Source organism: Cygnus atratus, chromosome 20 (assembly GCF_013377495.2).
Source record: "Cygnus atratus isolate AKBS03 ecotype Queensland, Australia chromosome 20, CAtr_DNAZoo_HiC_assembly, whole genome shotgun sequence".
Classification (NCBI taxonomy): domain Eukaryota; kingdom Metazoa; phylum Chordata; class Aves; order Anseriformes; family Anatidae; genus Cygnus; species Cygnus atratus.
Window position 1 is genome coordinate 3226680 of NC_066381.1, and position 23703 is coordinate 3250382.

Sequence of the window (23703 nt, forward strand, 5' to 3'; positions counted from 1 at the left end):
CTCCTGATGGATGGACCCTGTTACGGAGCCATGTGGGAGCAGTTCTTGAAGAGCTGCAGCCTGTGGGCAGCCCCCGCAGGCTGAGTTCGGGAAGGATGGCATCCCGTGGGAGGGACCCCACGTGGACCCCCATTGTTGAGTGATCTCCCTGTCCTCATCTCAACCCTCGAGCCCTTTGCATCGTACTTTCTCCCTCTTTCCCTTTGAGGATGGGGGGGTGAGAGAGAGGTTGTGGTGGAGCTTGGCTGCCCAGCTGAGTAAAACCACAACTTCTCATTTGGAATGACTTATATATCAGGAGCAATTAATTTATCTCTAGAGCTGAACTACTTCTGTGAATTGCACATCACCTGTTACATTCTGATGAAAGGCAATAAAGCACAGATTAGGCATGATAATTTTATTGTGGATAACACAGAAGGTTTTAATACTCTTCCTAAAGCTATATTCAAAGGGTAGCTTCTAAATGCTTTTCCCATCTCATCAGGGCAATCCAGAAGCCAAGAGTTTTGAAATACCATATTCTTTTGCTGAAGAGAAAGCACTGTAACATGCTTTATATAACATAAGCTATGTATCTAATGCTTTTAAGGTGTTTGGTTACGAAAAGCTGCTCAGAAAACCAGAAAAAGACACGCCAGAAGATGAAATAATGCAAGAATTAGTGAACTATGCAGAAAACAAGAAATACAATAGTTTGGAAAGGTGTGAGGGGGGTGGGGATAGAGAGAAAGAGATCTACTGTGGGTATGGACCAGTGGCACAGTACTTTAGGCTGGGCCTCAAATTCAGCTTAGATAACACTTTCCTTTTAAGTTAAAAACCAACCAACCACATTATAGAATGAATCTTTCAGGAATTCATTAACACCAAGCAGCATTCTTGATTTGTATTCAATCCTTGAAAGAGACTGTTATCTAGGACATTAAGCAGATGTGAAACTCACTCTGGGGACTTTTAGCAGAACTTTCCTTAACTGCCGCCTCAAACATCTCAGGCCTGCAAACAGATTGAAGATTTCATGTGCAACAATAAAATTACATTCATTTCATCAGTATTAAAGGCCATTTTCTAGTCTTCATTTTTTAAAGACACGAACTAGCTGATATCATAAACGCTGTATTTCTCTAGGTCAAACAGACAAACAGGAATGCAATGGCTGAGAGGCTCCAAAACTTCCCCTGCTTGTTTCTACACTGGCACATGGATATCTGAATCTATCCCAGGTAAGAAAAATCAATTGTTACAACACCCAGTATAAATCCCCAATTCTCAGCCCTTAGTGCACTGCTGATAAATTTTAGCTCTGGCTAAGTCGTAAGTCAACAGGAACTAAAACAGTGATGTGAGCACTGAAATGGGCTAAGAAATCTGGACTTGCTCTTCCTCCCTAAACAGGTCGAGTCAGAACAAAAAGAGCTGACTATAACACACTCCACCTCCACAAGAGCTTTCTGAATATTTGCTCATTTACTACAAATATTCCAGTGTGTATATGAGACTGGTGAGAGTAATTCAGTAACTTGGCATCATAAGTTTATTTTTCAGTCTACAATTCCTTTCTAAAAGACTGGATTATCAAAGAGATGTGGGAGTCTTACTTTTTAATAACGAATTTTATCTTAGATTTGTTTCTCAGGATCTTCTCTAGTCTTGGAATTCCAAAAGTAGAAGGTCGTCGGAATGGCACTCCCTCTGGTAGGCCTTCCACATAGAAAACCTCCGGGAAGGATTCAAATAACGCAAACGGCACCTTCACTGGTTCACTCAGCCCCAGCGCTTCCCCTGAAATGCAACAGAGCCTGTAATCTACCAGCTAGGCAACTGATGTGTTTATAGAGTGGAAAACACCTCAGGTACAAATAGCATATAATAGTTGGCACATACATACTAGATTAGGTGGAAGAAGCAGGCTTTGATTTTTTTTGGTGACAGCTATAAGTAGGCAAGAAGAAAAACAGTTGCAAACATAACTCATTCTCTTGCAGTAGATCAGATCACAATTAGCAGTTGAAAATACTAGCTTTTATAGACAGCTTATGCCACTGGCTTGGCCTGCATATGAGACTATCCTTTGTACTCCCCACTTTGTTACAGGCAATATATTCTGTCTCTGTCTTTCCTAGAGAGTAGCACCAATGGCAGGTGACATTAGTGCTCTTGTTCCAAGAATTGCACTGGTAAGACTAATGACTTCAGATTCTAAACAACCCTCGCTAAAAGAAATACTGGGATATGATGGGCACACACCTCTCCAAATATCACCCGCAACATATCAAGTCACGCAGAGGCTGAAGTCATACAAATTCCCATTCATAATGAGGGTGAAGAATGCTCAAAAAGATGTGGCAGGATGTCGAATCACTGTCTCTCTGGGTCATTAAAGAAGCAGTATCCAAACCACAACTTCTCCATTTCCAAACCCAAATAAAATCACTAGCGGAAATGAGACACAGAACTGCAATTAACCTACATGTGAATGAACTAAAAACTGCCTAGATATGCAAGGATTGTAGGACCTTTGGAAGACACGAGTGAACATATCTGTCATATGCCTAACTGTATGTACATAAGAAAGACATCTCAGTAAAAAGGAATTAATAAACTTACCACATTTTTCATTAAAAAGATTTTCAACTTTTTGCTTTAGATCAGTAATTTTGGCATTCCATGCCTCTGTCAGAAGGAAATGGGAAAAATTAAATCAACACTCACACAGTGAATCAGTCCTTGAAGGATATTTATTAAGTAATGTCATTACGATTGAAATTAATCCCAGAGTGATCAAAATTTACAATACCCAGCAAAGAATTACTCATCTCAACCAACACCCAAAATAGTGGCAGAAAACTCTTCATACATTCAGTGAAATAACCCTAAGACACATGTCCTTCTTGATGTCACTTCCAGTCCTGTCTGGCCTTTAATGATTTTCCGGAATTGGCAACCCTGGAGAGGTCTAAAGCTGATCTTGCAAAATCAGCTCTGACAGAGCATGGCTCACTCATGTTAGTTCAGATCCATCCTAGTTCCTACATACTCCTCATGTATCCCTCTCTGCACAGTGAGGTTCAGTATTTGAGGTTCGTGGAGGACTTATTAAGCTTATGCACAATGTAAGATCTCAGCTCAGTTTAAACACCCTCATGGTACCGTGCACCGGACAACAAATCCAAGTCTGCTGTACTATGAAATAGCAGACCAGCAAAAGTCTGGAGGGTTTGATTCTGAAAGTAGGTTAATAAGATTTTAATGGATCCATGATGCATTTGTACAGCATTCTCCAAAAATCACCCAGGATATCTCTGAGGCATACTATTCTAGGTGACTGAGAACTGAATGTACATGAAAATAAGTAGTTCAGTCATTTCTTACCTTTAGAATAAAGAATGAATTCAAAATATCCCTGATGTGAAATCACCAGAACTTTCAATACCAACATTAATAGAACGTATGCATGCTAATTCCCACAATATTTACCGAAAGAAAATTCTCTTCCTCGTGGCTTGAAACTCACATTGGACCCATTGGTTTGAGAATTAGTTCGAACATCTGTTGCTTGTGGTTTATTGAGACCTGTAAAAAGATATTACATACAGAGATCAGAAGTAAGCCATCACACACAAAAAAAAAAACAAAACAAATCAAACTTGATTACTAGAGAAAGCTTAACTTCTGAATCAAAAAAAAAGACTTTTAGAACTTCTTCAAGGATTGTAATTAAGCATTTGATACAATTGCTCACATCTATCATTTCTCTGCTCAGGACTACATCATTTCCCACATCTCTGCTTGGAATAAAAGGCCCAAGCAAGCTGTCAAACTTGAACATTTTATATAACCATCATCCGCACAGAATCCAGTATTATTCAGAAATGAAAGATAAAACTGTTTCCATATTGAAATGTATCTGCAGCCCTGAAATGAAACTGTTTGGCACATGAGGTGCACATAGAAGTTAATTATAGGGTATGAAAACATAGAAGAATAGAATAAAACATTAGAAGAATAGAAAAAGGTAAGAAGAGTATTTAATATTTCTTCCATACCTTCATCAACAGTAACTTCTATCTCCGGGACCTTTGAATTGCTTGCAGGACTCCGTGATCTTTTTGAACTCTTTGGACTCATTGCTAGAAAGTAACATAGTAAAAGCTGTAATGCACACTCTACAATGCATAGCTTGCAAAGCTAACAAAAAACCTCACTGTATTCTGAAAATTCTAACAGACTGAATAACCTGTGCCTGTACTAAGTACAGTCTACATTGTAAAATCTGAACAATATAGTGAAGCTCACGTCCTTAAAAAGCAGGTTTAGTACTCTTGAACCAGGCAGGTATCATACCTAAAGTTTCGCTCCATTATTTTAGGACAGAAGACATTTTTGTTTTTAAGTGTGAGGGAAGGCTTCAGCACTTTTTATTATCAAAAAAAATCAGAAGCTGATAGTTTTCTTGTTTATAGACAACTAACTTAAAAGACGTTTTTATTCTTTTCTTAAGAATCTTCATTGTTATTTACTTCATGTTAAAGCTGTATGTTGAACATATTTTAGACTGTTAGTAGCAAAATAAAAGTTGTAGAACTTGGGTAAATTCCATTTTCTCTATTGGAATAGTCTTAAGTAAAAGAAAAAAAGTAAATTTGAGTAACTTAATAATATCAGGTTCAGACTCCACCATACTAATTTACCTTAAGTAATACATTTTGATTGCAACACCTGTGTTTTTGAACCACAGAAGTCTTCCAACCCAAAGTATGTATGAATTGATGGCAGCAAATAATACTTAATTGTTTACCTTTAGTGTTTACTTTACTAGCCAGTCCTGGTGGCAAATAGGAAGTGACAAGCTCAGGCCTAAAAATTGAACAGAATACAATTCCATCAATTACATATGCAAAATATCACAAATTTCTTGGAGTTAAGTCAGGTTCAAATTTACAAAATATCATCTCTCTATAATAAAATCCTGCTAGAAGCATGTGTGACTCACCACCTACTATAACAAGAAAAAGTTAGAAAGCAAAGCTACATATTCTGTTGTGCAATTTTCTTCTGAGTTTACTTCAAAAAAAAGGAAAAAAAGAAAACAGAAGGAATAAAACTTCCAGATACAAGGCCATTTTTTCCCTAGATCCATGATGCACAGAACACACAAATTATGCATTTAAAATTTATAAGGAAGTTACATTCTTTTATGAGATAGAATATTTTGCACATAAGTTTTTCTGTTTCATGGAAACAGAATTTAGCTAGCATTTAAAACCTAAAGTTGCTGGGAACAAAATTAACTAACTTCAAAATCATGAGTAAAAATAACTAAATTACAAACATACTTTTTAACAACAAATTTGATTTTGCCACTCCCACGGACAATTCTTTCAAGGCGTGGAATTCCAAACCATGTGGGACTCCGGAAGGGGATTCCTTCTGGCAAGCCTTCGACGTACAAGTACTCAGGGTTTGATTCAAATACAGGATAGGGAACCTTCACTGCCTCTGAAAGCCCCAGAGCTTGGGCTGAAAATAAAGATTTAATGATAGTTTACACACTCAAATGGGTGGTATTTTATCTCAAGTGATTTTAAGAAGCTTGGCGTACAGAAGCTCTTCTACTCAGAGATACCAAAAAAACCCCAAGAGAAATATTTAAATAGATTTTCTATTATTTTCTGTAGAGTATTTCCAAGTGGGGACTTTGTCCCTCTTGCTACAGATAGATAACATCTGTTACCTAAGCCTGCTGTATCTAATACGTTTTTCTGAGAAATTCTTTCATCCAAAAGCTTTCTGTACATTTGTCATACAATTGGAAAATTATCTATGTCATACAATTGGATAAACTATGGCCTAGGATGTTGCTATAAATTCATTCATATCAGTTATAGGGAAGAATCAGTAAAAAGCAGGTAAGAGGAGTCAAGATTTCCATCTGTCCTAGTACATTTCTGATGCCTAAATAAGTGCAGTAAAAATTAAAACTCTTTTTACAAAATTGTTTTAAAACACAGCAGCATTATATGACAGTTAATTTAACATTTAACTTACCAAATTTCATATTAAATATCTCTTCTACTTGCTTTCTTAGCTTTGTGATCCTAACATTCCAATCTTCTTTCACTGAAAACAAGAAATAGATAAACTATTACCCAGTTCTAGATAGAGATACATTTGAACACATTATTTTTCAGCAAAAGAACTTGTAAACTAAGAACACAACCAAGTATGAGTAGGCAGGGACATGCAATAAGTAATGACAATGGCAACTTAAATGATACATGTAATTCCCTTTTTGTAATGGAAAATCTGTTTAAATGTGGTTAGAAATGTCAAACATTTTCCCAGGTAGGAGAACTTGTACTTCAGAGCCTTTAGATGCAGGAAGGAATCATTCCCTTGGCTTTTACAAAGTTAGAATTAATTAATTCCAGTGCATAAGGATAACACCCTTTAGAACAGAAGACACAGATTTAAAAAGTGCTCCACTAAAAATTTTAATTGGCTTAAAAAATAACCTTCAATCCTATTTTGTATTACAAATAGTCAATTACAGGAATGCTAGCTAGAGCTGACAATTTGTAGCTTAGGTAGAGAGCAAAGAATGCTCTAGCAGCAATAAAATGCATTCCTTTACTGACAAACAGCATAATTCATTACTTCTCATCATAACCCACAAATAGCAATTAACTGTTACTGAGCAGTGAATACCATTCAGAGTCGTAGAAAGCACGCATAAAGAATTCTAAAGAGATTTTTTTCATTTATTTCCGAATCAGATGTCCAACCATATTTTTGGATTTTTATTTATTTATTTATGCATTTTAAGAATCATGACCATTGCATGTCAGTTCTCTCAAAAAGAGGATTTTATTAGCTGTTTTTTTTTTTTTACTGCTGTAGTTTTTATCTGCTGTTATTATTCTATTGTCAAAGTGTTAGTTATACTGTCAAATTTGACAATAAACAGGATTTTGGTAACAAAACAAAACTCAGTGCTACCTTATACTTCTGTTCCACATTGAACAGTCTTTTCCACTGAGCTACCCTCTTGTGGAATAAGAGCCTTCCCCTCAAAATTCAAACAAAATCCAAAATACTTAGTGACTATACAAGAAGACTACTGCTTACATGATTATTGAATCATGTTCTTTGCCCTTTTTTCCTGCAGAGAACTCAATACAATTGTTTCTTGAAGTCACAGTTCGTTCATCCCGTGAAATACGTGGGAAAAACCTATGAACCCAAGTCTCAGTTTGTGTTATTACTACAAGCCAATCCACACTTAAAAAAAAAAAAAAAAAAAGAAAAAGATTTGGACTATACACTTCTGTAGCAAGAAAAGAGCATTCTATTGTCTCAGGAAATAAAAAGCTAAATTAATCTGGATCCTTTTCCTGTTTTAAAGGTACTTTGTGCTTTCAAGAAGTCATTAAAATTCCTTACAAACAGAGGCCTGAAAAAAGTCCAACAAAATGAGCTATGAAATGCAAACGCCCGAGCCTGGTATCAGACCAGGACAGCAGTTCCAGTTCTCCCGGGCTGTGAATACGATCCATCCTAGTTATTCAGACTGCACCGCAATTCAGAAATCCACCCATTTTCTTGATGATTTATTTATTTTGTTAAAAACTCATGAAAAGCATGTCATGACACTCATCACAGAAGGATCACTTCTTGAATAATGTTGTATTGATCCAAATTTGTTTCTGCACCGACCCCTTACATTGCCACTTGGCGACAGCACCTGTCTTACCTGGTGTGTTTGTCCTGGGTTGAATAACTTCGGTTGAACTGAGGGTTAGTAGCTCCGGCCTGCAAACACAAAGCAAATAATCTGCCTACGCTTCAAACTAAATAAATAATACATACTTTTTATTGCATGAAGTGAAAAGTTTGGATTTTTCTATTGTGCATTTCACACTTGTGAAAACGCTACAAAGATATTTTGGAAGATACAACGATATTTTGGAAGACTTGTGTGGATTGCAAATACCCACTTTAAAATGCAGAATATTTAATATTGCCTGTTGAGTAAATAAAGACTGAATGTTTCATGACTTAATGAAACCGAGTGCTTGATTACACAAATGGTGTTTGTTTGGCCTCTTTAAAAAAAAAATTAGGTACTAAAGCAAATGCTTACCTTTTGATTACAAATTTTATTCTGTTGCCCACTTGAATTATTTTTTCAAGGCGAGGGATCCCATACCAGGATGGACTCCTAAAGGGAATGTTCTCTGGCAGACCTTCAACATAGAGGTCAGTTGGATGGGCCTCAAATTTCTGGTATGGGACAGCTTTAGGCTCGGTGCTCCCCAATGCCTCGGCTGTTAAAACAAAACAAATCCAGTAACTGGACAGTTTGGCCATCTCTCTATTCAAAACTAGCTTTATTAGAAGCCACAAAATCTCCATGCTATTACAAGCATGATCTTAGAACCCGGGACAATGCAGGATACCTAAATCCGAAAGAGTTTAAGACTCAGCACATCAAGAACACAAGCATTTATCATACTGTGGCATGCTGACAGTGGGCAGTCATATTACTGCACTTTGTTAATGGATTCTTCCCTGGGCATAATGCAGTGGTTTTATCCAAATTTTTAAAACTATTGTTGAGCAACATGCAACATTTTATTCAAGCTCTTATGAAGCTGACCATTTTTTATTTTGGAGAGAACATAAAAATTCACCAAACCCAGAAATATTCTGATACTAATTTTATGGTAGTGCAATGGATATAAATAAGTAAATGGTTGTTTTATTCACCATCAAAGGTGGAAAACAAAAACAACAACCAAAAAATAGTAAGGATTTAAAAGCAATTAGAAGAACTATACATTTAAGATTTATATATCCTTCTTTTACTATGAATGTAACTTTTATAAACAGTAAATACTTTTTTTTTTTCAGTCAACTGCCAGGATTTTTTATTTTTTATTTTTTAAAAAGATGACGATCAAAGGTGTCATTCATGTTGACATTCAAAGGAAATAACGAAATCAACCCTCAAGAAATACAAAGCCATAAAAGAAAATAAAAGAATAATTCTGTGCTCACCAAACTTCTTACAGAAGAGTTGATCTACCATCTTCCTCAGCTTGGTGATTCTAGCATACCACTCCTCTTTCACTGTATTTGAGAGTAACACAAAAACAAAGATAACATTCCCTAATTATTTTGGTTATATTTTCACTTGCATAGTTTATAGTAGGCGTAACCATGATGCATTATCAGGTAACCCAGAAAATACTCTGCTGGGGAAGTATGGATTCAATCCCCAGTTAAGAAAATTGCTTATCAAAAATGACAGAATATTAAAGCTGTACAAATATCCACTGAACCAGAGACTTGCCCTTGCTAGAAAACACACACAGCAAATTGGCATCAAAAACTGCAATGCTTTTATCCGCCTTTAATCTGTAAATCCCTTTTGTAGATGGGATTAATTTTTTTTGCCAGTTTCATCTCCTAAAACATTATCTTGATACTCTGTGCAGAATTGAGCAAGCATATGGTATGAACACTTGTTTTCATAGAATTTTCACTAAGCACTGAAAATCCCTAAGCAAGCTTTTACAATAGGTGCAGTATCAGTTTGCTCCTTGCCGTATATTCATGCTGAACTGCCCGCATCTATTCCTCCCATTATTTGTGCACAATGCTTATTAAATGGTCCCTAACAGCTATACCAAATGACTCCAGTGATTTTGTTACTCAACTTGGAATGACAAGCAGCTCAGTTCCAACTCTCTGAAACGTTCCCTTACGTTACTTAAGACATGAGTTAAGTCATAATTTAGGCACAACCCAGCATGTGGCAGCTATGTAGAGTAGCATATCCTGGGGAAATAAAGCAATTTTTCATCATTTTATCACTTGAGCTTCTTTGCTCATTCGTTGATACATATGCATCTTCAGTAGAGTCCATCGAAGTTTTGTACCTGAATGCTTCAGATTTGGTGCTCCAGCAGACCAACAGAGCACAATGATGATGTTATTTCTGTCTGACTGGTAGCAGGAATGGTAACAGCTTTTGTTCGTGTTTTGTCATGTGTGCTTGTCATTGGGGATCAAAGCACAGGTAACTCTGTTTTTACCAAGAAACCAGACAGCTGCCATGCTGTGGCTTTGGTTTTTAGCATGCACAAACAACAACTTCTGTTGCATAACTGCATTGCACCATGCTGCGTTATCTTCAGAGGCACCTGTTCACACTTCACTCACTTCCTGAGCCAAATCAGTCTTCTCAGGGCTTCAGGGCTGAGGCTATTTTAAGAACCTTCCTGACCAGCCTATTTCCCCCAGGAACACAAATGCGAATCATCTTCCTCCTGCCAGTCATAAACACGCCTTCCATACCCACTCTGTTCCCCTCCTGCTGGGGACACAGCTAGCAGGGCTATGCAGGCACAGAGCAGCACGTGGCTGAGGGGATGCTGACCTACTGTGAAAGGGGGGATCCAAACAGGGAGAAAACCGAGGGAAAGGAGGGTCAGACCACTGCTGTGTGCTGAGGTGGGATCCCTGAGATGTTGTCAGCAGCTTTCACAGATGTTCTCTCCTCTCAGAAGTAACACCGAGGTCACACGTGGATATCAGCATCATTACAGATTTGTGAAGACAGGCACCTTAACGGGACTGCTCATAGCACTGCAATCCAAACGGATTGCCACTGGTTTTCTTAGCTACAGGGCTTTTACAGGATACGTAATGTACCTGCTTTGTCTTCATAATAACCATATTAAAAACAACAGAGAAAAGGGCTAATTCAGAAACCCACATAAAAGGACAGTTAGGTTTAAGACTCAGTCATTAGCCTACCTACTACTTTACAGTCAAATTTGGTGCTCAAAGGAACAGTAGGTTATTAAGACTCAAAACACTAGGTTAACTTATACTGCAGGAAAGCTTTAATTTCTGCACGTGTTAAAGAGACATCCTTCAGACATAATTTCTTTGCTTAATTTAGACCCTCAATGTTCATTTTAAGTACAGTCCTTGATATGCTTTTTATAACAGAGGACTACGAGTATGTAATACAATATAATGGTGCTGCAGCAGTGCAGATACCACCATTTACATGGTGTGTCTGCGTCTGAACTCAGAATTGCTCTGGTATTACTAAAAAAATCACAGTTCAGCCAGGCTGAGGTTGCCAGCCAGTAAGCATTTTGGGGTTGGGAGCGATTTGTTTGTTACCATTGGTTCATGCATACAAGCTTTCAACACTTGGCTTACTTGGACAATTTAAAAAAAGCCTTGAAGCCCAAGTGACAGTGAAATACAACCGAGAAGGAAATCAAGTCCAGGCAAGTTACTTTACCAATTATTGCCTGTGCAAAGGCACAATTCTTTCAAAACTTCATTTTTTCCATATTCTTTTTTTTTTTTTTTTTCTCTCCCCTCCCAGCTTGTGGGGAAATGGACTGGTGGCCTCAACTGGAACAAAAATCTTTTCTTGCAGTTTTGTTTTTACACATCCATTTTTGTTATCTTTGGGTGGGTGCTCAATGGACAAAACATCTAAAAGCAGTTATCTGCTGATGGCAAAAGACTCGGGTGGTTAGAATGCTTTGCCACTACACTACTACTAGAAAGCAAAGTCCCATCATCCGAGCAAGTCACTATATACGTGGCTATTCTGTCTCTATAACCAGTACATTCATTACTGCATTCAAGTTAATCTAATTTTGGCAAATACCGCATGTAAGCAAATATTCCATGATACAGACAGTTCCCTAGCCATTAAACCGTATCAACTATAGGAACTATTGGCATTTCTCTATATTTCAACAGACTAGCACTTAGCTCGTTATTTTTCTTTCTGGCCAGATGAATCAAAACAGATGGCAGTGTTAGCATTAGTGTTATATTTTTAAAAGATAAAAAATCTTGGATAGACAGTGTTACTTTTCACATCCTAACCTGACCTTCCTGATTTTCTTCTTAAACTCTTGAAAAAGGTTTCCTTGCTGTATTCCTGTTTTCAAACTAAAAAAAAGTAACACCTAATTTTTACATAACACTTCCAAACAGCAGATCAAAGCACATTACAAGGTACTTTAAAATGTGCCTGTTCCCACTCATAAACATTTAAAATTTTACATATGGCATTGATTAACATTTGCCAGTTTATACATTTTGGGACAGCGTATCATCAGAAAAATTTTATATCACCCTAAGTCTAACTATATTAACTTAGAAAAGAATTGTACTCTTGAATAAAGAACAAACATTGGGGAAAAATTACTAGATTTCCAAATTGTTTCCAGGATCCAAAGATTTTACTGGAAAATTGCTGTCTATTTCTTTGTAGCTAAAGAAGATTCAAGACACCAGGAATTATTTGCAGTGTGTTATTAGTAAAAGCAGATGGTAGTCATCACTAAGATTGACAGACAAACAGGAAATCATCCTGTACTCAACTCACACATTTGAAGACCTACCTCCTGCAACTGGTTTGTCCAAGGGTACATCTTCTCTTGTCGAATTCAAAAGCTCATGCCTAGGAGATTTAAGATACATGCTTCAACAGTGACAGACTTTGATAAACCAGAAGTCAGAGCCCATAGTTACAGCCTCTGTAGCAAACACACCTACCAAATACAAGTTATCACTGAAGGATCAAAAGAAAAAAAGAAAAAAAGAAAACAACCAACAAACAAGGGATGTCAAGATTCATGATATTAAATTCCACTTAATACCCAAGTATTATAAAAACTGGTTGGAACCCTCCTGACAAAAACATTTTTCGTCCCTGATACTCATATTCACCTGAGCCATAACATTTCGTGGTAACACATACATTTCACTAAAATTATCTCTGGGGCTAAATGCACTTCCCAGCCAAACCACCATCAGAAACAGAGATCCAAATTGAAAATTTAACCATTAAAAACAAACATAAAAACAGGTATTTCTGTTTTCCAAATACATCTGGTTTTATCCATACTAGAATAAAGACAAATTTTGAAATTCTGACATCTCTCACAGAGATGAACTAGTTTTTGAGCTATTCTCGTTACCACAGATTGCAAGACTGATGAACAACATAAATGAGTTATTGTTAGCAACTAAGAGAAATTTGACAAGAGCCAGTGTTAGCATTACATTAATATTAAAATCCATGCATAGTGTCTGATTTTAGACGAGACAAAAGGTAGATCTACACCTCTCCCTCTTTTCTGATTATCTGCAAACTTTAGGATGATAGAAACTGGAACATGTAACTTCTCAAATGTCAAAAACCACCATCATTGCTAAAGGTGGCATGCACAGGCAAAGGCCGTCACTTTCATTGATGCTGAGCCTGACCACTGCAATCAGCAGATTCCTATCCACTTCAGAAGTTCATGGATTAGGCCCTACACTCCTGCACAATAGGAAAAAGTCAGCTGTTACTAACAGTAGCTTCATTTAAACTGTAAATGCCCATCTGTGGTGTGAAACAACACATCTGCCTAAAGTGAAGCAACAAATTTCAAAAGATAAATATCCACACTGCCAAATCTGCTTATCAGTCTACCGAAGTGGAACCCACATTGCTAACATCTGGAAGTGCTCTGCAGCTCTGAGATCCAGCACTCAGCATCTCTACCATTTCTCCATGTGTATCCTGAATTCACACTAGGTTCAGGCTCCCTTCAAATCCCACCTGTCTTTGTAGCAAGTAATGTCAGGGTTCTTCTAGAAAAGACACTGAGGCCAGAGATGAGAAGAAGAGAAAGAAAGAAGCCCAGCACACCGTGTAAGTCTCACATCCTCACTTTAAAGACAGATGATACATTGCCAGGGCCATAGGGCAGGCAAACAGTTTCTGAGCACATCTAAGATCTTCCCTCACGGAAGCTATCTGATCAAGACAACCCCAAGGGGACACACGCAACTAAATCATAAGAACCAGTTGCTGTTTTGGCCTCAAGCCTGTCCTGGGTGATATGATATACAGATAACACCATAGACACATCTACACCATTCCAGCAAGAGACAAATAAAAGCACAAGCTGAAATGTAGGCCAGGATCCTCAGATAGCCTAACATGTGCCAAGGTCAATGGCTTTCAACACACATTACAGCCGTTGAGATTAAAATATTACAAAGAGATCTGCCCGTGATAAAAAGTCTGTAATACTGAAGAGATGTATGCAGATCTTAGCCACCACCGTGGTGCTCTGGTGATGTGAGAAACTGAATTTATCAACAAGTGAACCTGAAATAAAACATACCCATCAGCACAGCAGTAGAATGCCTCTGTAGAAATCAGTTTGATTGAAGATAAAACCAAGCAGAGCAGACCCCGAAGAAACCAATGTGTAAAAAAGGGACAAAAATGACAAATTCCTTACTTTTTAATCACAAACCGGATCCGCTCCTTCGCTAGAAGTATCCTCTCAAGACGGGGAATGCCATACGTGGATGGCCTTCGGAAGGGAATTCCTTCTGGCAGACCTTCCACATAAAGGTCTTCCACGTGTGACTGGAAGAGTGGGTATGGGATAGACACCGGACCTTTAGCTTTTATAGCTTGAGCTTTAAGAGAAAAGGAAAATCAAATCATTAGACTAGCTTGTGGCTCTATCCAAGCTTGATACCACTCTGAAAAACATTAAAATTAGCAGACAGGCAATCAACCTCTCAGCACTTTTAAACATGAAAGCATTCATATTTGTGGTTCGCCCCCCCCCAGGCAAATCACTCTAATTTACAGTAGAGAAGGTGGAGACCTGCATACATATGCATGCATATGCAGATTTCTTCTTTTGCATTTACTCTGTAAACGTTTAATAACAGACACTGCACTTGTTAGAGTGAAGTTTCATAGTATTTTAGTTTTGTTTAAAAACATGATTTGAAATATGAAATTATCTAGACTTAATGATACACCAAACATGTTTCAGTTCATTAGCTCTTGTCATCATCATTTGTTACTTTCAATGGTTTACAAACGTCATCGATGCCTGGGGGGGACACATATCCATTCTTTTGAGTGAATTCCTAAAGCTTTGGTGTGTTTTAGAAATGCAAGAAATCACCAATAAACTCAACAGTACACCTCTAACACAATCCAGAAAAGTAAGGCCCTACTAATGAAATCTTTGGAGCAAATGAAAAGCAAACAACAGATTCACACACAGCCGGGAAAAAAAAAATCAATGTATTCCTTTAAGTTATGAGGACCTTAATCATATTAATACACCTATCATGCTGGCAAACCTTGGAGAACAGCAGGATGGTTTGCAAATACCGAGGGCTAATTTCTTTATACTTACAAGAGCATGTTAATTTTGTAGGCCATGCAACAAGAATTCTCTATTAGCATCTGACCAGCCCGCAAACAGTGTGCTATGTTCTGTTGTTTTGCTATGGAAATTAAATGCAAGAAATGAGTTGAGGAGAAAAACACTTTAACAGATCAAAGAGGTGCCCTCAATGCAACTTGTTGAATGTAATTATGGATCTGAGGGGCAGCATTTGGCCTTTAAAGCTCACAAGGACAGTGCACTGATTTCACCAGCACTGCAAGATATTCAGCCAACTGGAGCAATAAAAAAAGTTTCTCAAGGATTTTTAAATTAACAAGTACAGTGTGGTCATAACTAAGTTTCCAGCAATTTATTCCAGGTGTCTAACTCAGCTCCTCCAGCTCTTGGGGAAGGCCAGGCTTGTATGGGGGGAAGCCTGCGAGGGCACGGCCCAGGCATGGGCTGGGCTCCCCATACTGACCCCGCACTGTGAAACCCCACATACAGAAATGTTCTCACGCTGGACATTCTGCCAGGCACTGAAGGACAGTCCAGGTGAGGTCTAACATCATGATCTAACATGATCACAGAGTTAAATGCCAAGTGGAGCAACCTGAGGTAGGCCAAACCAGAATACAGTGATGTGTCGCGCAATTTCTGAAAGCGAAACTACTCGAGGCAATTCTTCAAGCCACACATAGACAGTGGTTCAGACACTGGTATACGAAATGCTCATCACATTAACTCCCAGATTCTTAAAAGCAATACAACAATTTAGGTTTTAAAGGCATTTGGATAACACTCTATCCACCATGTGGAAACAGACTGGTTCTAGGTGTGTTTATCACATAAGGCCACACCTCAAGTGCTGTGTTCAGTTTTGGGCCCCTCACTACAAGAAGGACATTGAGGCACTGGAGCATGTCCAGAGAAGGGCCACAATGCTGGTGAAGGGCCTGGAACACAAGTCCTGTGAGGAGCGGCTGAGGGAGCTGGGGTTGTTTAGTCTGGAGAAGAGAAGACTCAGGGGAGACCTTATTGCTCTCCACAACTCCCTGAAATTAAGGTGTGGGGAGCTGGAGGTCGGCCTCTTCTCACAGGTAAGTAGTGATAGGACTAGAGGGAATGGCCTCAAGTTGTGCCAGGGGAGGTTCAGGTTGGAAATGAGGAGACATTTCTTCTCAGAGTAGTCAGGCATCGGGACAGGTTGCACAGGGAGTGGAGTCACCGCCCCTGGGTGTGTTAAAGGAAAGGCTGGAAGTGGTGCTTAGGGACATGGTTTAGTGGGTGACATTGGTGTAGAAGGTGGTTGAACCAGAGGATCTTGGAGGTCTTTTCCGACCTTAATGATTCTGTGATTCTATGATTCTAAAAAGGGAAGCTTTGAAGATACCGCATGTATCTTTGTCTTATATTCTGATGAGCATCACATATAAAAATGTATAAAACTGTGAGAATTGTGTTTCAACCAGCTTGATTCCAACTGCTACGTATAACACGGCCAAAACTAGAGACAGAATATATATGTACAAAGAGAGGGACATGACTTGAAGATGTCTCTTAGCAAACAGACTAAGAAAACCTGTCCAAACACGACTGTCAGAGACAGGACAATCACCGAATGAGCTGTTGTGTATCGTACTAGTCCTTCACTAAAGTAGATTTTTATTGCAGTCATATACCTCTTCCAAGAAATTCAAACAAAACTTGCAGCCCTGGAGGCTGTTGTGGTGAGTAGTAAAAAGCGTAACAAATCCAGCAGCCGAGTTTCAGATGGAAAGAACTGTTTGTGAACAACAACTGGCCAGGGGGCAAAAATCAAGTACATCACTAAAATCTAGACCATTCCAAAGCTTCAGAGTAACAAAAATCCCATTTAAATAAATAAATACCTAACAACAAGTTGTTTTTTTTTTTTAAACAAGCGAGAGTCTTTATTTCACCTAAACCAGGAAAAGTTTTAGCAAATACTCTTCAGACAAGGTACACAATCAGCAATACAGTCTGCACTGAGATGTCTTGGATTTACAAGTTTTTGCTTAGAAATTTCTTTGGATATAGATTTCATTTTTATAAATTTGCCTATATCTGTGAGATCCTCTCTTGTATTTACACCATAAAAAAATAATTCCATTAGTTTACATCTAAACACTAAAATCAATGTATTTTCAAGAGAAGCACTCTGAGAATTCTGGACATCCATAACTAATTTCAGGAAATAGGAAATTGCATGCCCATACAAATAGAAAGAACTGGAATCAGATATGGATTGGTTTATGAATTAATGATATGTTGTCATCCACAGGGAAAAAGGGCTGGTTTAATACTGTTTGACCTTCTACAGAAAGTCAGGAATAGCTCTTTCAACAGACTCCACAGATTTCTAGACTGGCTATGTGTAAACAACAAAACCAGAATTAAAGTAATTCTCAGAATTCAATGATGCTCCTTTCAAGAGAAAGAAAGAAAGAAATACCGTGAATCAGATTCTGAGCTGCTTTTATTTGGTGTGAGTTGCTTTCAGTGGGCTATTTAAATGTCAGCTGATAGTCACACTTGAAACTTCTAATGGCTTTAACATATCGTAAGCTCCATTGCAAGGATGCCTCCACTTCTGATGGCAGAGGAGCACCACTATGTATTTTGAAATTTTTACTGATGCTATTTTACTCTGTGACATGTGGTCACAAAATATGTCTAGGTGCAACATCTGGAGGCATTCCGGAGTCTAACACGCGTGTTTCTTTTTCTCTCCAGGAACCACTAAAATGTAATTGCTGCTTCACTGCAAATCAATCATAATCAGAAAGCAACAATCAATCATTGGTAACCTCTCCCCAAAGACATTTCCTAAGATTATTTCACTTAAGAACTCAATGTAATTACAGGAAAAATGCCAACTACTCAAATGTGCTTGCCCAAGACATGAGCAGACTGAAGCTCCAGGACACTGAGCACAACTGAAAAATGAAATCAAGTTTTGCACTAAGATGCCAAACACAGTCACCCAATTTCAAAATCACTCTGCTCATCAAAAAGCTCCTGCTCCCAGTCTTAAGCCTTCTAACAACATTTAACCCTTTGGTGCTGTCAATCCTCTGCTCAATGCGGTCTGCTCCAGAGTCCACAACAAGATGCATGCCAAAATGCTGGGGTTTCCAGAGTCAAAGGACTAGAGGCAATTGTCTGGAAAGGAGCATAACACATACCATATTTTCTCTCAAACAGTTCTTCAACTTGCTTTCTCAAGTCCGTAATTCGAGCATTCCATTTCTCTGCAAAGAAAAGAAGAGGACATGTCAGACTACAGATGAAACTGAGAATCTTGTTAAATCTGTAACTACTAACTGAAATACACACTGTTTTTATTGCTCGCTTGCACGCAGATGCCTGGGGAGTATGGCATAGCCTATACCTCGAAATATATTGGTACATTCAGAAAGAAAAAGCACAGGTTAAAATGTTTCAGATTGCCTCCCAAACTTGTGCAGATGTAAAATCAAGTTTAAAAACCATAAAAGGACAAAAACCAGGCTAAAGACTGCCCAAAACTGGTTTCTCTTTGATGCAGCTCTCACTACCATCAAGGGAAAACGCAATTTGAGCTGCTGGTGATAGCTGTCCGAAGCCAGGGCCTGAAAAGCTTCATAAAGCTTACAGTGAGTACACGATCATCTTTTTGTGTAAATCTGTACAACTATATGGAACAGGAGGCATCATGCCATCCTCTTCCTTAATCCAGCATTTTCCCAAATCCTGATTTTGCAAGATATCCACATAAATCCCACTTCTGAAGTAAGATGCAGGTTGCAAGACAGAAGTTATCCTACTTCAATTGTGTATTCCCTGGAGAACTGGATTAATTGGCAATATTTTAACATCTTATTTTCTGCCTGTGACAGAGAGCACACATTTTCACAGCTTTTTGTACCATCTCTATGCTTTAAGGAAAATGCCACAAGTCTTCTGTAGATGGTACCAGATGCTTGCTGGCCTTTAAAAATGAGTTAATAAACAAGTTTACCTGCAGCTTATTTCTTACACTAAAGATTTGAGTCTAGTAACTGCAGAGGTCAAAATATGAGGCCATTCAACCTACTACACTTCCTGTTGTCAAAAAGCTTTTGTGTCAAAAAGCTTTTGTGTCAAAAAGCTTTTGTGTCAAAAAGCTTTTGTGTCAGATGAAACGGAAGAATTGTGAGTCCATATCAAAAGAATTTTAAATATTCATTCTCAGACCAATGTATACAACTTTGATCACCATTTTTAAGCCTGAAGTTTTAAATGTAATTTTGTAGACATCAAGAGGACAGCATACTTCAGATGTGGGCAAGAATAAGACCTAAGGAAAGACTGTTTTGGCATGCTGCCTTGCATCCATATAAACTCTTTATTCTAATTAACTAGCAAATCATTTACATAAACTAACCTGTTTGTATTTTAAAATTGCATGCTTGTAGATAAATTGACATAATTGCTTCTGCTGCCCTTTTTACTGCTACTCTGTAGTGCACAGATTCTTAGCTGTTAAATGTCTCCAGCACAATATTCTCCACTCCAGTGTCACTTTGACCATATAATATCTCCCCCTTTAACCACAGATGCATAGCCAGCTAGACTTCTTTCTGATTCCAACACAACCCCTGACAGCATTTTTGTTGACCTACAGAACAGTGGATTAGCAGCAGCTCTACCAGTAAGTCAGGAAGATCCGAGCCTGAATTTACTGGGCTGAAGGGGAAACCCTGCTTCACTGCACAGAGCTGGTGAACACACACAGACAGTCCTGGGACAAGGGTTTTGAAAGGCACTTACACAATTCTAGATTGCAACCCGGGGGGAAACTGTCACAGAGTTGAGCTCCCTTCAAGTTCATCAAGGTCTGAGGCTGACTCAGCAAAAGACCTCTAAAATTCAATCTTGTTTTCTTCAGAGGGAGAACAGCCAGCAAGAATGTAATGCTGCATTACAAAACAACTATATAAAAGTATTTAAATTATATTGTTTTGAATATTGGTTATTACTGCAGTTTTAGGAGAGGCTGCTCCCACCCAGACTTGTCTCCCTTTGCTCATTAGCATGCAAAAGAGAGCACTCTTACGTGAGCCATTAAGTTGTCAAGGGTTCATTTTTTTCAGTTATCAAATCCCACAATCACTGTCCAAATATTCCATGCGGATCTTGTCAATCAACTACCTCCATGCCCTTCTCTCTTCAACATAAACCTTACAGAGATTAATAATCAAATATATTTCAATAGGGGCATGCTTACTCAGAATGCTGGATGCAGAAAAAATAAACAACTGAAAAAAATATCTGGCTCACATTTTGATCAGCACACTGATCTTTTAGGTACTTCTGTATTTTATGAGTAAATTGCCATATTAGGCTGCAGAGTCATTTCAAAATTCGGAAGGGCTATCAGATAGCTGGCATCGTTTTTAAGCAAATTATCAGCATTATTAACCCCTTGGATTTGGACCAATTACTGTAGAAACATTTTGTCACACACTTCATGCCCACATAGGAAGGCTGAAGACCTACCTCAAACCTAAGCTCACATTCTGTTTTGGTAAACACTCTGCCAAGTAGTTTAGGTATTCTGCAGCTACCTAGATAGGTAGTGGTTTCCCTCTATCCCTGTAAATACCTTCTGAGACCTTGGAACAACATCCTAAGGAAATAACAATCCCGACAATTTCCCCAGCCTGCCCACAGTCTATTCAGTTTAGCCTACTCTCTGCCACTTGGAGACAGGCTCCAGGTAACATCCAACAGACTGGGGGCAACCCGCACAGCGCACGCAAAATCAGACTCACATACTGAGCACATTCCTACTCCCATCAACATGCCGTGGAGAAATAGAATGGCCAACAGGCAGCCACTTGAAGCATGCTGTAGTCTGAGAAAATCCATGTTCAACAGCATGTCAGCATGGGGAAGAGCTACACACAGTTTCCATCAGTGTCATAGACATCACCTTGAAACAACAGCTATGGGGACTTATTGTTCCCCTAAAATGCTATGACACAACTGCACTGACGTTTTGGGTCTTTAAGCTTCTGAGCTTTTGATTGAATCTCCCAGAAAGCAAAAATGTTGTGGGAAGATATTTTTACTGACAATGACAGTTCCTTTCAGCAAAGATATTTTTAACTTTTAGTGGTTGGTTAAGAAATATTTTTGAAATCCAACCTTCCTTCCTAAAGATCATCAATTTCCACCAAGCATCTTACCAGACACTTTTCATCCTCCCTCTGGTTACAATTATCTTGTTTTCCACCAGCTTCCTGTTTGCATGAAACCAAGAGCACAGCAAATCATTCACCCTGCTTCTCTGGCCTCTTGGGGTACCTGATCTCTGGCTCAATCAAGACATACAGGAAATGTCTCCAGCTCACAGTTATCAGACATCTGGAACTCATCAACGTTATGTAAAATACTGAAAGCCCTGATCAGATAAGACAGACTACTCTCTCAAGCATCTGTACCTCCTTTCTAGTCTGCTGAGTGCACACGCCATCGTCATTCTGCAGCTACTCGTGGTATAATTAAACACCACCTTTCTCCTGTCTGACTGAATTGTCTGAGACTTCATTAGACAAAAATGCAAAATCCTCTGAAATGTCCAAATGCCAGTGCTACAACCACCAACAGTTGCTCCTCTTTTCAATGTAGCAAGTCTATATACAGCAGTTTATTCCTCTGAAGCTTCGCACGTTCATTTTGTGGTGTTCCAACAATGCAAGGTCCACTCAAGCTTTTATCACCCAATTATTTTTCTACCTTTGCTCTCCGCGTCTAGTCAACCTCACTGTTTATTCCCTTCAAACACTGCTGGCCTGCCAAGGTTAGATACTGTTTTCTACTAAGGGAATATATTCTAGCAAAAGCTTCTGTGGTATTAACTGCTCAATTTTCTTCTTGAACTTTGCCATTGTGTTCTCCTGATCTGACCAAAACTAACTGATGCTACATGTGGAACTGCCTATTCACAGCAATGATCTTTGAGCATACAGCTTTTTTTTTTTTTTTTCATTTTCACTGAAAGCAGCATGAAATAGCATGTTTCACACAAAACAGATGTCGCAAGAGATTCTATGGAGATTTCTCAATTGACCCCAAATCCCAGCATTCCTAATCATCATCTTAAACACTGTGTCAAATGGCGTATTCCTGATTGTGCAGAACCTTACAGAAGTACACAGACTCATGGGATATCTGCCCAGAAACCCACCCAAATCAAGAAGATAAAGGAGAGGTACAGGACCGTGACAAATCACATAGGAAGTACCTTAGAGGAGAATAACTACAGCGTGTGGATGCATTTCTACAGTGAGAACTCTATCATGGAAGAACACTACCAAACCCACCTCAACTTTTTGTATATCCACAAGGATGAAGGCATGCTACTCAGCAGAATGGAGTCACTGGTTACTTTCTCAAGAGTGGCTCTTCTCAGCACATCTTCATTGTTCACACCACGTATCAAGAAAGACCAGCAAGACAGGCTCCTGGTCTAAGGCTTGCTATAGCTGAATACACTCGTGAATTTGGTCTGATTTTCTTGCCCAAGAAATCAGCTGATAAAGGAGTTATTTTTATTAAATTATTTACAGTGTCTATATTTGGTGGCCACTTTGACTAATGAAAAACAGAGGTAGCCCAAAGATGATTATACTGTTGCAATACGTCTGCAAATAGCCCTGGGCTCTCAAATGAATATATGCACTTGTGCATACTTACTCTGGAAGTGTGAAATTGTCTAATACCTTTTTTAAAAAACAAAGCAGAGAGAAGAAATCACCTTTAATTTTTATCTTACCAAAATTGAATTCTCTCACTTTTCTTCTCCCAGTATTGGCAGCTTCATTCGCTGACTCAGTGTTCTTCGGTCTCTTGTTAGGGGGCAAGTAGTCATCATCATCTGAAAGAAACATGAAGATATCGCTATTTTAATGTCCAGAAAACTGACATGCAATATTGGAATTGTTTGAATTTCAAGTTCTGCAAGCATCGATCATCGGTAAGAGCTTCAAATTTTGCAACAAACTACTGATCTGAGTAACTTTAGAAAGCTACTGGCCTGTGTACAAACAGTTTGTGTGAAGCACACCAGCACAAAGCAGAACAAAGCAAAAAATCAAAGCTGCTTCTGCACTTCCTAAGGAAAACAACACTGTGTTCTGAAATGCAACTAGTCATCTCATGATCACAAAATGACTATACAACAGCAAAAGAAAAAGAAAATATACTGTGTAGACAGACTAAATTTTGTATCTAATTGTAAGTAATCTTCCACTAGTAAGTCTTGAAACACAATACCTAAGTTTGATCTTGAAGAGCTCAAAGGTGCTAAAAATAATTTCAAATCAATGTAAAACTGATGTACTTAACTGATATTAATCTAACAGAAGGTCTGCCCTATCTCAAAGACATACAAGTAGATGGAGTG

General features: G+C 38.5%; 1 protein-coding gene across 1 annotated transcript in view; it reads right to left on the reverse strand.

Annotated features, from left to right (window-relative positions):
* The window catches only part of GTF2I (general transcription factor IIi), a 67489-nt gene that overhangs the window by 15028 nt on the left and 28758 nt on the right, over positions 1-23703 (reverse strand). The window contains 15 exon segments of the mRNA XM_050714825.1: positions 947-999; positions 1602-1785; positions 2611-2676; positions 3481-3576; positions 4050-4133; positions 4802-4860; positions 5340-5523; positions 6052-6123; positions 7757-7815; positions 8147-8330; positions 9064-9135; positions 12453-12511; positions 14352-14535; positions 18458-18523; positions 23074-23175. Of these exon segments, the coding sequence (XP_050570782.1) occupies positions 947-999; positions 1602-1785; positions 2611-2676; positions 3481-3576; positions 4050-4133; positions 4802-4860; positions 5340-5523; positions 6052-6123; positions 7757-7815; positions 8147-8330; positions 9064-9135; positions 12453-12511; positions 14352-14535; positions 18458-18523; positions 23074-23175 (1524 nt within the window).